Source organism: Oncorhynchus tshawytscha, linkage group LG18 (genome assembly GCF_018296145.1).
Source record: "Oncorhynchus tshawytscha isolate Ot180627B linkage group LG18, Otsh_v2.0, whole genome shotgun sequence".
NCBI lineage: Eukaryota > Metazoa > Chordata > Actinopteri > Salmoniformes > Salmonidae > Oncorhynchus > Oncorhynchus tshawytscha.
In genome coordinates this window covers 38,997,218-39,009,949 of record NC_056446.1, presented here as the reverse complement: position 1 = coordinate 39,009,949, position 12,732 = coordinate 38,997,218, and the positions used below count along the sequence as shown (strand labels likewise).

General features: G+C 49.2%; 1 protein-coding gene across 5 annotated transcripts in view; it reads right to left on the bottom strand.

Annotated features, from left to right (window-relative positions):
• Positions 1-12,732, bottom strand: part of ino80 (INO80 complex ATPase subunit) — a 104,970-nt gene that overhangs the window by 79,106 nt on the left and 13,132 nt on the right. For all 5 annotated transcript variants that reach the window (XM_042301017.1, XM_042301019.1, XM_042301018.1 and 2 more), the window contains 5 exons: positions 12,198-12,410; positions 11,980-12,060; positions 8,765-8,860; positions 7,345-7,547; positions 6,193-6,277 (listed from right to left, as the gene is read on the bottom strand). In XM_042301017.1, the coding sequence (XP_042156951.1) occupies positions 6,193-6,277; positions 7,345-7,547; positions 8,765-8,860; positions 11,980-12,060; positions 12,198-12,410 (678 nt within the window). The remainder of the gene's footprint in view (positions 1-6,192; positions 6,278-7,344; positions 7,548-8,764; positions 8,861-11,979; positions 12,061-12,197; positions 12,411-12,732) is intronic.

Genomic DNA, 12,732 nt, shown 5'->3' with positions numbered 1-12,732 from the left:
AGCCAGAGAGAGAGAGCGCCAGAGAGAGAGAGAGAGCCAGAGCCAGCCAGAGAGAGAGAGAGAGAGCCAGAGCCAGCCAGAGAGAGAGAGAGAGAGAGCCAGAGCCAGCCAGAGAGAGCGAGAGAGAGAGAGCCAGAGCAGAGAGAGAGAGAGAGAGCCAGAGCCAGCCAGAGAGAGAGAGAGAGAGAGAGCCAGAGCCAGCCAGAGAGAGAGAGAGAGAGAGCCAGAGCCAGCCAGAGAGAGCGAGAGAGAGAGAGCCAGAGCGAGAGAGAGAGAGAGCCAGAGCCAGCCAGAGAGAGAGAGAGAGCCAGAGAGAGAGAGAGCCAGAGCCAGCCAGAGAGAGAGAGAGCCAGAGAGAGAGAGAGCCAGAGCCAGCCAGAGAGAGAGAGAGCCAGAGAGAGAGAGAGCCAGAGCCAGCCAGAGAGAGAGAGAGAGAGAGAGAGAGCCAGAGAGAGAGAGAGAGAGCCAGCCAGAGAGAGAGAGAGCCAGAGCCAGCCAGAGAGAGAGAGCCAGAGCCAGCCAGAGAGAGAGAGAGAGAGAGAGCCAGAGCCAGCCAGAGAGAGAGAGCCAGAGCCAGCCAGAGAGAGAGAGAGAGAGCCAGAGCCAGCCAGAGAGAGAGAGCCAGAGACAGCCAGAGAGAGAGAGAGCCAGAGCCAGCCAGAGAGCCAGAGAGAGAGAGAGCCAGAGCCAGCCAGAGAGAGAGAGCGCCAGTGCCAGCCAGAGAGAGAGAGCGCCAGAGCCAGCCAGAGAGAGAGAGCGCCAGAGCCAGCCAGAGAGAGAGAGCGCTAGAGCCAGCCAGAGAGAGAGCGCGCCAGAGCCAGCCAGAGAGAGAGCGCCAGAGAGAGAGAGAGCGCCAGAGAGATAGAGAGCCAGAGAGAGAGCCAAAGAAAGTGTCAAAGCCAAAGAGAGAGAGAGAGCCAGCCAGAGAGAGAGAGAGAGAGAGAGAGAGAGAGAGAGAGAGAGAGAGAGCCAGCCAGAGAGAGAGAGAGAGCCAGCGAGAGAGAGAGAGAGCCAGAGAGAGAGCCAGCCAGCCAGAGAGAGAGAGAGAGCCAGCCAGAGAGAGAGAGAGAGAGCCAGCCAGAGAGAGAGAGAGAGAGCCAGCGAGAGAGAGGTAGAGAGCGCCAGCGAGAGAGAGAGAGCGCCAGCCAGAGAGAGAGAGAGCGCCAGCCAGAGAGAGAGAGAGCGCCAGCCAGAGAGAGAGAGCGCCAGCCAGAGAGAGAGAGAGCGCCAGCCAGAGAGAGAGAGAGCGCCAGCCAGAGAGAGAGCGCCAGCCAGAGAGAGAGAGAGCGAGCGAGCCAGAGAGAGAGAGAGAGCGAGCCAGAGAGCGAGCGAGCCAGAGAGAGAGAGAGCGAGCGAGCCAGAGAGAGAGAGAGAGAGAGAGCGAGCCAGAGAGAGAGAGAGAGCGCCAGCCAGAGAGAGAGAGAGAGCGCCAGCCAGAGAGAGAGCGAGAGCCAGAGAGAGAGAGAGCGAGAGCCAGAGAGAGAGAGAGAGAGAGCCAGCCAGAGAGAGAGAGAGAGAGCCAGCCAGAGAGAGAGAGAGAGAGCCAGAGAGAGAGAGAGAGAGAGAGAGAGCCAGAGAGAGAGAGAGAGCGAGAGCCAGAGCGAGAGCCAGAGAGAGAGAGAGAGCGAGAGCCAGCCAGAGAGAGAGAGCCAGAGAGAGAGAGAGAGAGAGCCAGAGAGAGAGAGAGAGAGAGCCAGAGAGAGAGAGAGAGCCAGAGAGAGAGAGAGAGAGAGCCAGAGAGAGAGAGAGAGAGCCAGAGAGAGAGAGAGAGAGAGAGAGAGCCAGAGAGAGAGAGCCAGAGAGAGAGAGATATCAACGAATTGGCGAGGGCACTAGAAAAGTCTGCAGCACCCGGCCTCCCCTGCTAGAATCCGAAGTCAAATGTCTGCTGTTTGCTGATGATCTGGTGCTTCTGTCACCAACCAAGGAGGGCCTACAGCAGCACCTAGATCTTATGCACAGATTCTGTCAGACCTGGGCCCTGACAGTAAATCTCAGTAAGACCAAAATAATGGTGTTCCAAAAAGGGTCCAGTCACCAGGACCACAAATACAAATTCCATCTAGACACTGTTGCCCTAGAGCACACAAAAACTATACATACCTTGGCCTAAACATCAGCACCACAGGTAACTTCCACAAAGCTGTGAACGATCTGAGAGACAAGGCAAGAAGGGCATTCTATGCCATCAAAAGAAACATAAATTTCAACATACCAATTAGGATCTGGCTAAAAATACTTGAATCAGTCATAGAGCCCATTGCCCTTTATGGTTGTGAGGTCTGGGGTCCGCTCACCAACCAAGACTTCACAAAATGGGACAAACACCAAATTGAGACTCTGCACGCAGAATTCTGCAAAAATATCCTCCGTGTACAACGTAGAACACCAAATAATGCATGCAGAGCAGAATTAGGCCGATACCCACTAATTATCAAAATCCAGAAAAGAGCTGTTAAATTCTACAACCACCTAAAAGGAAGCGATTCACAAACCTTCCATAACAAAGCCATCACCTACAGAGAGATGAACCTGGAGAAGAGTCCCCTAAGCAAGCTGGTCCTGGGGCTCTGTTCACAAACACAAACACACACTACAGAGCCCCAGGACAGCAGCACAATTAGACCCAACCAAATTATGAGAAAACAAAAAGATAACTACTTAACACATTGGAAAGAATTAACAAAAAAACAGAGCAAACTAGAATGCTATTTGGCCCTACACAGAGAGTACACAGCGGCAGAATACCTGACCACTGTGACTGACCCAAAATTAAGGAAAGCCTTGACTATGTACAGACTCAGTGAGCATAGCCTTGCTATTGAGAAAGGCCGCCGTAGGCAGACATGGCTCTCAAGAGAAGACAGGCTATGTGCTCACTGCCCACAAAATGAGGTGGAAACTGAGCTGCACTTCCTAACCTCCTGCCCAATGTATGACCATATTAGAGAGACATATTTCCCTCAGATTACACAGATCCACAAAGAATTTGAAAACAAATCCAATTTTGAAAAACTCCCATATCTACTGGGTGAAATTCCACAGTGTGCCATCACAGCAGCAAGATTTGTGACCTGTTGCCACGAGAAAAGGGCAACCAGTGAAGAACAAACACCATTGTAAATACAACCCATATTTATGCTTATTTATTTTATCTTGTGTCCTTTAGCCATTTGTACATTGTTAGAACACTGTATATATATATAATATGACATTTGTAATGTCTTTACTGTTTTGAAACTTCTGTATGTGTAATGTTTACTGTTAATTTTTGTTGTTTTTCACTTTATATATTCACTTTGTATGTTGTCTACCTCACTTGCTTTGGCAATGTTAACACATGTTTCCCATGCCAATAAAGCCCTTGAATTGAATTGAATTGAATTGAATTGAGAGAGAGCCAGAGAGAGAGAGAGAGCCAGAGAGAGAGAGAGAGCCAGAGAGAGAGAGAGAGAGAGCCACAGAGAGAGAGCCACAGAGAGAGAGAGAGAGAGCCACAGAGAGAGAGAGAGAGAGCCAGAGAGAGCCACAGAGAGAGAGAGAGAGAGAGAGAGAGAGCCAGCCAGAGAGAGAGAGCCAGCCAGAGAGAGAGAGAGAGCCAGCGAGAGAGAGCCAGAGAGAGAGCCAGAGCCAAAGAAAGTGTCAAAGCCAAAGAGAGAGAGAGAGCCAGCCAGCCAGAGAGAGAGAGAGAGAGCCAGCCAGAGAGAGAGAGAGAGAGCCAGCCAGAGAGAGAGAGAGAGAGAGAGCCAGCGAGAGAGAGAGAGAGAGAGAGCCAGCGAGAGAGAGAGAGAGAGAGAGAGCCAGCGAGAGAGAGAGAGCGCCAGCCAGAGAGAGAGAGAGCGCCAGCCAGAGAGAGAGAGAGCGCCAGCCAGAGAGAGAGAGAGCGCCAGCCAGAGAGAGAGAGAGCGAGCGAGCCAGAGAGAGAGAGAGAGAGAGCAAGCCAGATAGCTAGCGAGCCAGAGAGAGAGAGAGCGAGCGAGCGAGCCAGAGAGAGAGAGAGAGAGAGAGCGAGCCAGAGAGAGAGAGAGAGCGCCAGCCAGAGAGAGAGAGAGAGCGAGCCAGAGAGAGAGCGAGAGCCAGCCAGAGAGAGAGAGAGAGAGAGCCAGAGAGAGAGAGAGAGAGAGAGCCAGAGAGAGAGAGCGAGCGAGCCAGAGAGAGAGAGAGAGAGCGAGCGAGCCAGAGAGAGAGAGAGAGAGAGAGCGAGAGCCAGAGAGAGAGAGCGAGCGAGCCAGAGAGAGAGAGAGAGAGAGCGAGCGAGCCAGAGAGAGAGAGAGAGAGAGAGCGAGAGCCAGAGAGAGAGAGAGAGCGAGAGCCAGAGAGAGAGAGAGAGCGAGAGCCAGAGAGAGAGAGAGAGCGAGAGCCAGAGAGAGCCAGAGAGAGAGAGCCAGAGAGATCGAGCCAGAGAGAGAGAGAGAGAGAGAGAGCGAGAGCCAGCCAGAGAGAGAGAGAGCCAGAGAGAGAGAGAGAGAGCCAGAGAGATCGAGCCAGAGAGAGCCAGAGAGAGAGAGAGAGAGAGAGAGAGAGAGAGAGCCACAGAGAGAGAGGTAGAGCCACAGAGAGAGAGAGAGAGACAGAGAGAGAGAGAGAGGAGAGCCAGAGAGAGAGCCAGCGAGAGAGAGCCAGCGAGAGAGAGACAGAGAGAGAGAGAGAGAGACAGAGAGAGAGAGAGAGAGAGAGAGAGAGACAGAGAGAGAGAGACAGAGCCAGAGAGAGAGAGACAGAGCCAGAGAGAGAGAGACAGAGAGCCAGAGAGAGAGAGACAGAGAGCCAGAGAGAGAGCCAGAGAGAGAGAGCCAGAGAGAGAGCCAGAGAGAGAGAGCCAGAGAGAGAGCCAGAGAGAGAGAGCCAGAGAGAGAGAGAGAGAGCCAGAGAGAGAGAGAGACAGAGAGAGAGAGCCAGAGAGAGAGAGAGAGCCAGAGAGAGAGAGAGAGAGAGAGAGCCAGAGAGAGCCAGAGAGAGCCAGAGAGAGCCAGAGAGAGCCAGAGAGAGAGAGAGAGAGCCAGAGAGAGAGAGAGCCAGAGAGAGAGAGAGAGCCAGAGAGAGAGAGAGAGCCAGAGAGAGAGAGAGAGAGAGAGAGAGAGAGCCACAGAGAGAGAGAGAGAGCCACAGAGAGAGAGAGAGAGCCACAGAGAGAGAGAGAGAGCCACAGAGAGAGAGAGAGAGAGAGCCAGAGAGAGCCACAGAGAGAGAGAGAGAGAGAGAGCCAGAGATAGAGAGAGAGCCAGAGAGAGAGAGCCAGAGAGAGAGAGAGAGAGAGAGAGAGAGAGAGAGACAGAGCCAGAGAGAGAGAGACAGAGAGCCAGAGAGAGAGAGAGAGAGCCAGAGAGAGAGAGAGAGAGCCAGAGAGAGAGAGAGAGCCAGAGAGAGAGCCAGAGAGAGAGAGCCAGAGAGAGAGAGCCAGAGAGAGAGAGAGAGAGCCAGAGAGAGAGAGAGAGCCAGAGAGAGAGAGAGAGAGAGAGCCAGAGAGAGAGAGAGAGAGAGAGAGAGCCAGAGAGAGAGAGAGAGAGAGCCAGAGAGAGAGAGAGAGAGAGAGCCAGAGAGAGAGAGAGCCAGAGAGAGAGAGCCAGAGAGAGAGAGAGAGAGAGAGAGAGAGAGAGAGAGAGAGAGAGAGAGAGAGAGAGAGAGAGAGAGAGAGAGAGAGAGAGAGAGAGAGAGAGAGAGAGAGAGAGCCAGAGAGAGAGAGAGAGCCAGAGAGAGAGAGAGAGAGAGAGAGAGCCAGAGAGAGAGAGAGAGAGCCAGAGAGAGAGAGAGAGAGAGAGAGCCAGAGAGAGCCAGAGAGAGCCAGAGAGAGCCAGAGAGAGCCAGAGAGAGAGAGAGCCAGAGAGAGAGAGAGCCAGAGAGAGAGAGCCAGAGAGAGAGAGAGCCAGAGAGAGAGAGAGAGCCACAGAGAGAGAGAGAGAGCCACAGAGAGAGAGAGAGAGCCACAGAGAGAGAGAGAGAGCCACAGAGAGAGAGAGAGAGCCACAGAGAGAGAGAGAGAGCCACAGAGAGAGAGAGAGCCACAGAGAGAGAGAGAGAGAGCCAGAGAGATAGAGAGAGAGCCAGAGAGATAGAGAGAGAGCCAGAGAGAGAGCCAGAGAGACAGAGAGCCAGAGAGAGACAGCCAGAGAAAGGAGGAGAGAGAGAGTAACAAAGAGATAAAAAGAGAGACAGACAGAGACACAGACAGACACAGACAGACAGACCGCTCACCTCTGCCATAGTGTTCTGTATGGGCGTTCCAGTGAGCAACAGTCTGTTTCTACACTGAAACTGCAGCAAGATCTTCCAACGAACACTGTCAACACAGAGACACAAAGCAAACTTAATGGACTACATGAAGTATACATCATCGTCGAATTCACTGGATGGGGAAAATCGGGTCTCATTTGAGACAACTGAAAGAGCAACTCCAGCTGCTACTGTTCACCACGTACTCTCACTTGACCCTCTGAACTGAGATCGCTGCCGTCTTAAGGGCTCCTGACCAATTCTGCTATTTTATATATATATAAGCTGATTCCATCACTTCCTGTGACCGAAAGCAGCGCCGGAGCATCAGAACAGCGATCACTAACCTTGTTTTTGGATGAAGAATTGTATTTCCGAAAACGACAGCTGACTCGGTACTGGTACCCCGTGTATATAGCCAAGTTATCATGGACTCAGTACTGATACCCTGTGTATATAGTTATCATTGACTCAGTACTGGTACCCCGTGTATACAGCCAAGTTATCATGGACTCAGTACTGGTACCCCGTGTATACAGCCTAGTTATCATTGACTCAGTACTGGTACCCCGTGTATATAGTTATCATTGACTCAGTACTGATACCCCGTGTATATAGTTATCATTGACTCAGTACAGGTACCCCGTGTATATAGTTATCATTACTCAGTACTGGTACCCCGTGTATATAGTTATCATTGACTCAGTACTGGTACCCCGTGTATATAGTTATCATTGACTCAGTACTGGTACCCCGTGTATATAGTTATCATTGACTCAGTACTGATACCCCGTGTATATAGTTATCATTGACTCAGTACTGGTACCCCGTGTATATAGTTATCATTGACTCAGTACTGGTACCCCGTGTATATAGTTATCATTGACTCAGTACTGGTACCCCGTGTATATAGTTATCATTGACTCAGTACTGGTACCCCGTGTATATAGCCAAGTTAATGTTACTCATTGTATATGTATTCCTTGTGTTGTTATTTCTCTCATTGTTCCTCTCTGCATTGTTGGGAAGGGCCCGTAAAGTCACCTTTTCACCTGTTGTTTACCAAGCACTCGATAAAACAATTGTCCAATGACTGGCGAGTTGATGATTCCTGGTCTAGGGGTCAGGGTTTACCTGGTGCTGCTCTTTAGGGCCTGGGCTTCATCTAGAACCATGTACTGCCACTTGACCCTTTGGAAGTACTTGACATCCTGAACTACCAGCTGGTAACTGGTGATCACCACGTGGAACGGAGCATTCTGGGTGTACAGGGTTTTCTGGCTCCAGAACTTCCTGATCACTTTGCGGTCGTGAGGGTTCCCCCAGTACGGCAGAACCTGAGGGACAAATGGCACAAAGGGTTAATAAATGAATATAATATGTTAATCTTCTCAGTTTATTTTCTCATGGGAGGTCTAGTAATCATTGAGTCAGATCTAAAAAATGACTTTAGATAGATACTTAGTCTGTGTAGAACTTCTAGTTTCTAATATAATATAGTTATTTTATCACAACAAAAAGTTAAAAATTTTAACCTTCTGACTTTTTCCCAGTAGAAAGGAACACTTAACAGTCACTTTCCTTATTGTTTTAGTGAGACAACGTTTCAACTCTTGACTCCACGGATTGTTGATATGAGACGTTATGTTAAACTATGCGACAGGACCATAATGAATCCCTCAACACAAATACTGGCTGAGGCTCCATTGTGTGTGTGTGTGTCGTCCATTGTTGCCGGGTCAGTTTCTCCGCCTGTCTCGTTCCTCGGGAACTGATACTTATCAGATGTTTGTTAACACCTCATCACCATGGTGAAACAGTTGATTTACTGTCTTCTGAAAAACGTCCAACAATGATGGTTTTGCAGTAAAAGTCGGTGTGTATGGAGGGTGTGTGTGTGTGTGTGTGTGGTAAAATACCATGCCTCTGATTCATAGTTACCATAAGTCATATAATACTATGCTGCCCTCTAAAAGGACAATCGGAATAAGGCACCTAAGCAACCACCGGTTCTCACACCTTCAGACTATACAGGGTGTTGTGATGCATTTTCCCCTCACACAACAACAGAGCATATACAGTCAATATATACAGTCAATTAACACAGAGGCAGAACCAATAGGTTGAAAAGTTTAACGAAAGGAGAGAGCTGGACAGAACAGCTGATGGACAGAACAGCTGATGGACAGAACAGCTGATGGACAGAACAGCTGATGGACAGAACAGCGGATGGACAGAACAGCGGATGGACAGAACAGCTGATGGACAGAACAGCGGATGGACAGAACAGCTGATGGACAGAACAGCGGATGGACAGAACAGCGGATGGACAGAACAGCGGATGGACAGAACAGCTGATGGACAGAACAGCTGATGGACAGAACAGCTGATGGACAGAACAGCTGATGGACAGAACAGCTGATGGACAGAACAGCTGATGGACAGAACAGCGGATGGACAGAACAGCGGATGGACAGAACAGCTGATGGACAGAACAGCTGATGGACAGAACAGCGGATGGTGTCAGAGCAACAGTAGGATCCCGATGTCTCACCTTGAATTTGGGGACAAAGCGTGTAAACTCCTGGTGCCAGTTATTCAGTGTGGAGGCAGGAGAGATGATGAGGAACGGACCCCAGATGTTGTCCCGCTGCAGAAGACAGGACAGAGACACACATTCAGTCAGTCAGTCATCACGACAGGTATGTATGCTTGTGGACGTGTTTAACTATTCTTGTGGGGCCCAGAAGTCCCCAAAACAACAGTAAACTAACAAACATTTTACAAACTGGGGACATTTTGTTAGTCCTCACAATGTCAAATGCAATTTCTAGGGGTTTAGGGTTAGGAGCTAGGGTTGGGTTTAGGAGCTAGGGTTGGGTTTAGGAGCTAGGGTTGGGTTTAGGAGCTAGGGTTGGGTTTAGGAGCTAGGGTTGGGTTTAGGAGCTAGGGTTGGGTTTAGGAGCTAGGGTTGGGTTTAGGAGCTAGGGTTGGGTTTAGGAGCTAGGGTTGGGTTTAGGAGCTAGGGTTGGGTTTAGGAGCTAGGGTTGGGTTTAGGAGCTAGGGTTGGGTTTAGGAGCTAGGGTTGGGTTTAGGAGCTAGGGTTGGGTTTAGGAGGGGGTTAGGTTTAGGGGGTTAGGTTTAGGAGCTAGGGTTGGGTTTAGGAGCTAGGGTTGGGTTTAGGAGCTAGGGTTGGGTTTAGGAGCTAGGGTTGGGTTTAGGAGCTAGGGTTGGGTTTAGGAGCTAGGGGGGTGGGTTTAGGAGCTAGGGTTGGGTTTAGGAGCTAGGGTTGGGTTTAGGGGGTTAGGTTTAGGGATTAGGTTTAGGGATTAGGTTTAGGGATTAGGTTTAGGGATTAGGTTTAGGGGTTAGGAGACTGGGTTAAGGGTTAGGAGACAGGGTTAAGAGCTAAGGTTAGTTTAAGAGCTAAGGTTAGTTTAAGAGCTAAGGTTAGCTTAAGAGCTAAGGTTAGCTTAAGAGCTAAGGTTAGCTTAAGAGCTAAGGTTAGTTTAAGAGCTAAGGTTAGTTTAAGAGCTAAGGTTAGGTTTCGTAGCTAGGGTTAGGTTTTGGGTTAGTTTTAGGAGCTAGGGTTAGGAGCTAGGGTTAGGTTTCGGGTTAGGAGCTAGGGTTAGGTTTCGGGTTAGGTTTAGGAGCTAAGGTTAGGTTTTGGGTTAGGTTTAGGAGCTAAGGTTAGGTTTCGGGTTAGGTTTAGGAGCTAAGGTTAGGTTTTGGGTTAGGTTTAGGAGCTAGGGTTAGGTTTAGGTTTAGTAGCTAGGGTTTGGTTTCAGGGTTAGGTTTAGGAGCTAGGGTTAGGTTTAGGTTTAGTAGCTAAGGTTTGGTTTCGGGTTAGGTTTAGGAGCTAGGGTTAGGTTTAGTAGCTAGGGTTAGGTGTTGGGTTAGGTTTAGGAGCTAGGTTTAGGTTTAGTAGCTAGGGTTAGGTGTTGGGTTAGGTTTAGGAGCTAGGGTTAGGTTTAGGAGCTAGGTTTAGGTTTAGTAGCTAGGGTTAGGTTTTGGGTTAGGTTTAGGAGCTAGGGTTAGGTTTAGGAGCTAGGTTTAGGTTTAGTAGCTAGGGTTAGGTTTTGGGTTAGGTTTAGGAGCTAGGGTTAGGTTTAGGGGTTTTAGGGAGCCAGGGTTAGGTTTCGGGTTAGGTTTAGGAGCTAAGGTTAGGTTTTGGGTTAGGTTTAGGAGCTAGGGTTAGGTTTAGGTTTAGTAGCTAGGGTTTGGTTTCGGGTTAGGTTTAGGAGCTAGGTTTAGGTTTAGTAGCTAGGGTTAGGTTTTGGGTTAGGTTTAGGAGCTAGGGTTAGGTTTAGTAGCTAGGGTTAGGTTTTGGGTTAGGTTTAGGAGCTAGGGTTAGGTTTAGTAGCTAGGGTTAGGTTTTGGGTTAGGTTTAGGAGCTAGGGTTAGGTTTAGTAGCTAGGGTTAGGTTTAGGAGCTAGGGTTAGGTTTAGGAGCTAGGGTTAGGTTTTGGGTTAGGTTTAGGAGCTAGGGTTAGGTTTAGGAGCTAGGGTTAGGTTTTGGGTTAGGTTTAGGAGCTAGGGTTAGGTTTAGTAGGTTAGGGTTAGGTTTAGGAGCTAGGGTTAGGTTTAGGAGCTAGGGTTAGGTTTAGGAGCTAGGTTAGGTTTAGGTTTAGGCCAGGTTTAGGAGCTAGGGTTAGGTTTTTAGGGTTAGGGTTTAGGAGCTAGGGTTAGGTTTAGTAGCTAGGGTTAGGTTTAGGAGCTAGGGTTAGGTTTAGGAGGGTTAGGTTTAGGTTTAGGAGCTAGGGTTAGGTTTAGTAGCTAGGGTTAGGTTTTGGGTTAGGTTTAGGAGCTAGGGTTAGTTTTTAGTAGCTAGGGTTAGGTTTAGTAGCTAGGGTTAGGTTTAGGAGCTAGGGTTAGGTTTAGTAGCTAGGGTTAGGTTTAGTAGCTAGGGGGTTTAGGAGCTAGGGTTAGTAGGTTTAGGAGCTAGGGTTAGGTGTTGGGTTTAGTAGCTAGGGTTAGGTTTAGTAGCTAGTAGCTAGGGTTAGGTTTAGTAGCTAGGGTTAGGTTTTGTAGGTTAGGTTTAGTAGCTAGGGTTAGGTTTAGTAGCTAGGGTTAGGTTTAGTAGCTAGGGTTAGGTTTAGTAGCTAGGGTTAGGTGTTGGGTTAGGTTTAGTAGCTAGGGTTAGGTTTAGTAGCTAGGGTTAGGTTTAGTAGCTAGGGTTAGGTGTTGGGTTAGGTTTAGTAGCTAGGGTTAGGTTTAGGAGCTAGGGTTAGGTTTAGTAGCTAGGGTTAGGTGTTGGGTTAGGTTTAGTGGCTAGGGTTAGGTGTTGGGTTAGGTTTAGTAGCTAGGGTTAGGTTTAGTAGCTAGGGTTAGGTGTTGGGTTAGGTTAGGGTGATGGTAAGAGTATGGGTTAGGGAATGGGACTGAATTGTGTCCCCCCCCCCAACGTTTAGCTGTACAAGACTGTGTGTGTGTGTGTGTGTGTGTGTGAAAAACAGGAAACACTAAGCTGTGAAACATGTCTTCCTGTGGGACATGGTGTTCTAAAGAGAGGGCTTGAAATCCCCAAAGCATAATCCCCATTTCCCCTCCTTGTCACTTAAAACACCTTGGGGTCCATGGATACAGCTGGACTGTTCCCATTCACATGATTCATCAACAATCGCCCCCCCCGTAATAAAAAAACGACAATAATACAACACATTTTTTGACTTTGCCAGTGAAACTTTACGACTTCTGCATCTCCAAGTACAAAGGTTTGGAAGAGACCAGGTAAACGAAAACAAGTATTTGACTCAGGTGTGCTGCTTACCTCAGCCAGGTGACCCAGCAGAGCAATGCTCTGGACAGTCTTCCCCAGGCCCATCTCATCTGCTAGGATACCATTGATACCCTACAGAGAGGGAGACAGGACGGGATGTCACAACTGAGAAAAGGGACAGTACTGGAACCATAACAGGTGTGTGTGATGGGGGGGGCAGCACAGGCCAACAATCAATAAAAAGCTGATCTTTTGAAGCTTGCGTTTACCTGTTCGTAGAGGTTAGCCAGCCAGTTCATGCCTTTCAGCTGGTATCCCTTCAATTTCCCGTTGAAGATGGTTGGCTGGGGGATGTCCTCTCCGGCCTGGATAGAAGGGTTAGACAGGCTGTAGCTCTCCCCGAACCCTGACCCCGACCCCCCACTGGCCTGGTGCAGGGAGGCACAGCGACTGTCCTTAGCCTCCTCGTCAAAGAGACGTGTCTAAAGGGGGGGGAAAGTGGACCATCTTATTTTGAGAACGATGGGAATCGAATCGTTGTTCCATGTTGAGTCTACATGTCTCTCTGGGTGTTGGAGGTATTTCTGGAGGTATATCTGGAGGTGAGGGATATCTGGAGGTATGGTATATCTGGAGGTATTTCTGGAGGTGAGGGATATCTGGAGGTATGGTATATCTGGAGGTATGGTATATCTAGAGGTATGGTATATCTGGAGGTATGGTATATCTGGAGGTATGGTATATCTGGAGGTATATCTGGATGTATGGTATATCTGGATGTATGGTATATCTGGAGGTATGGTA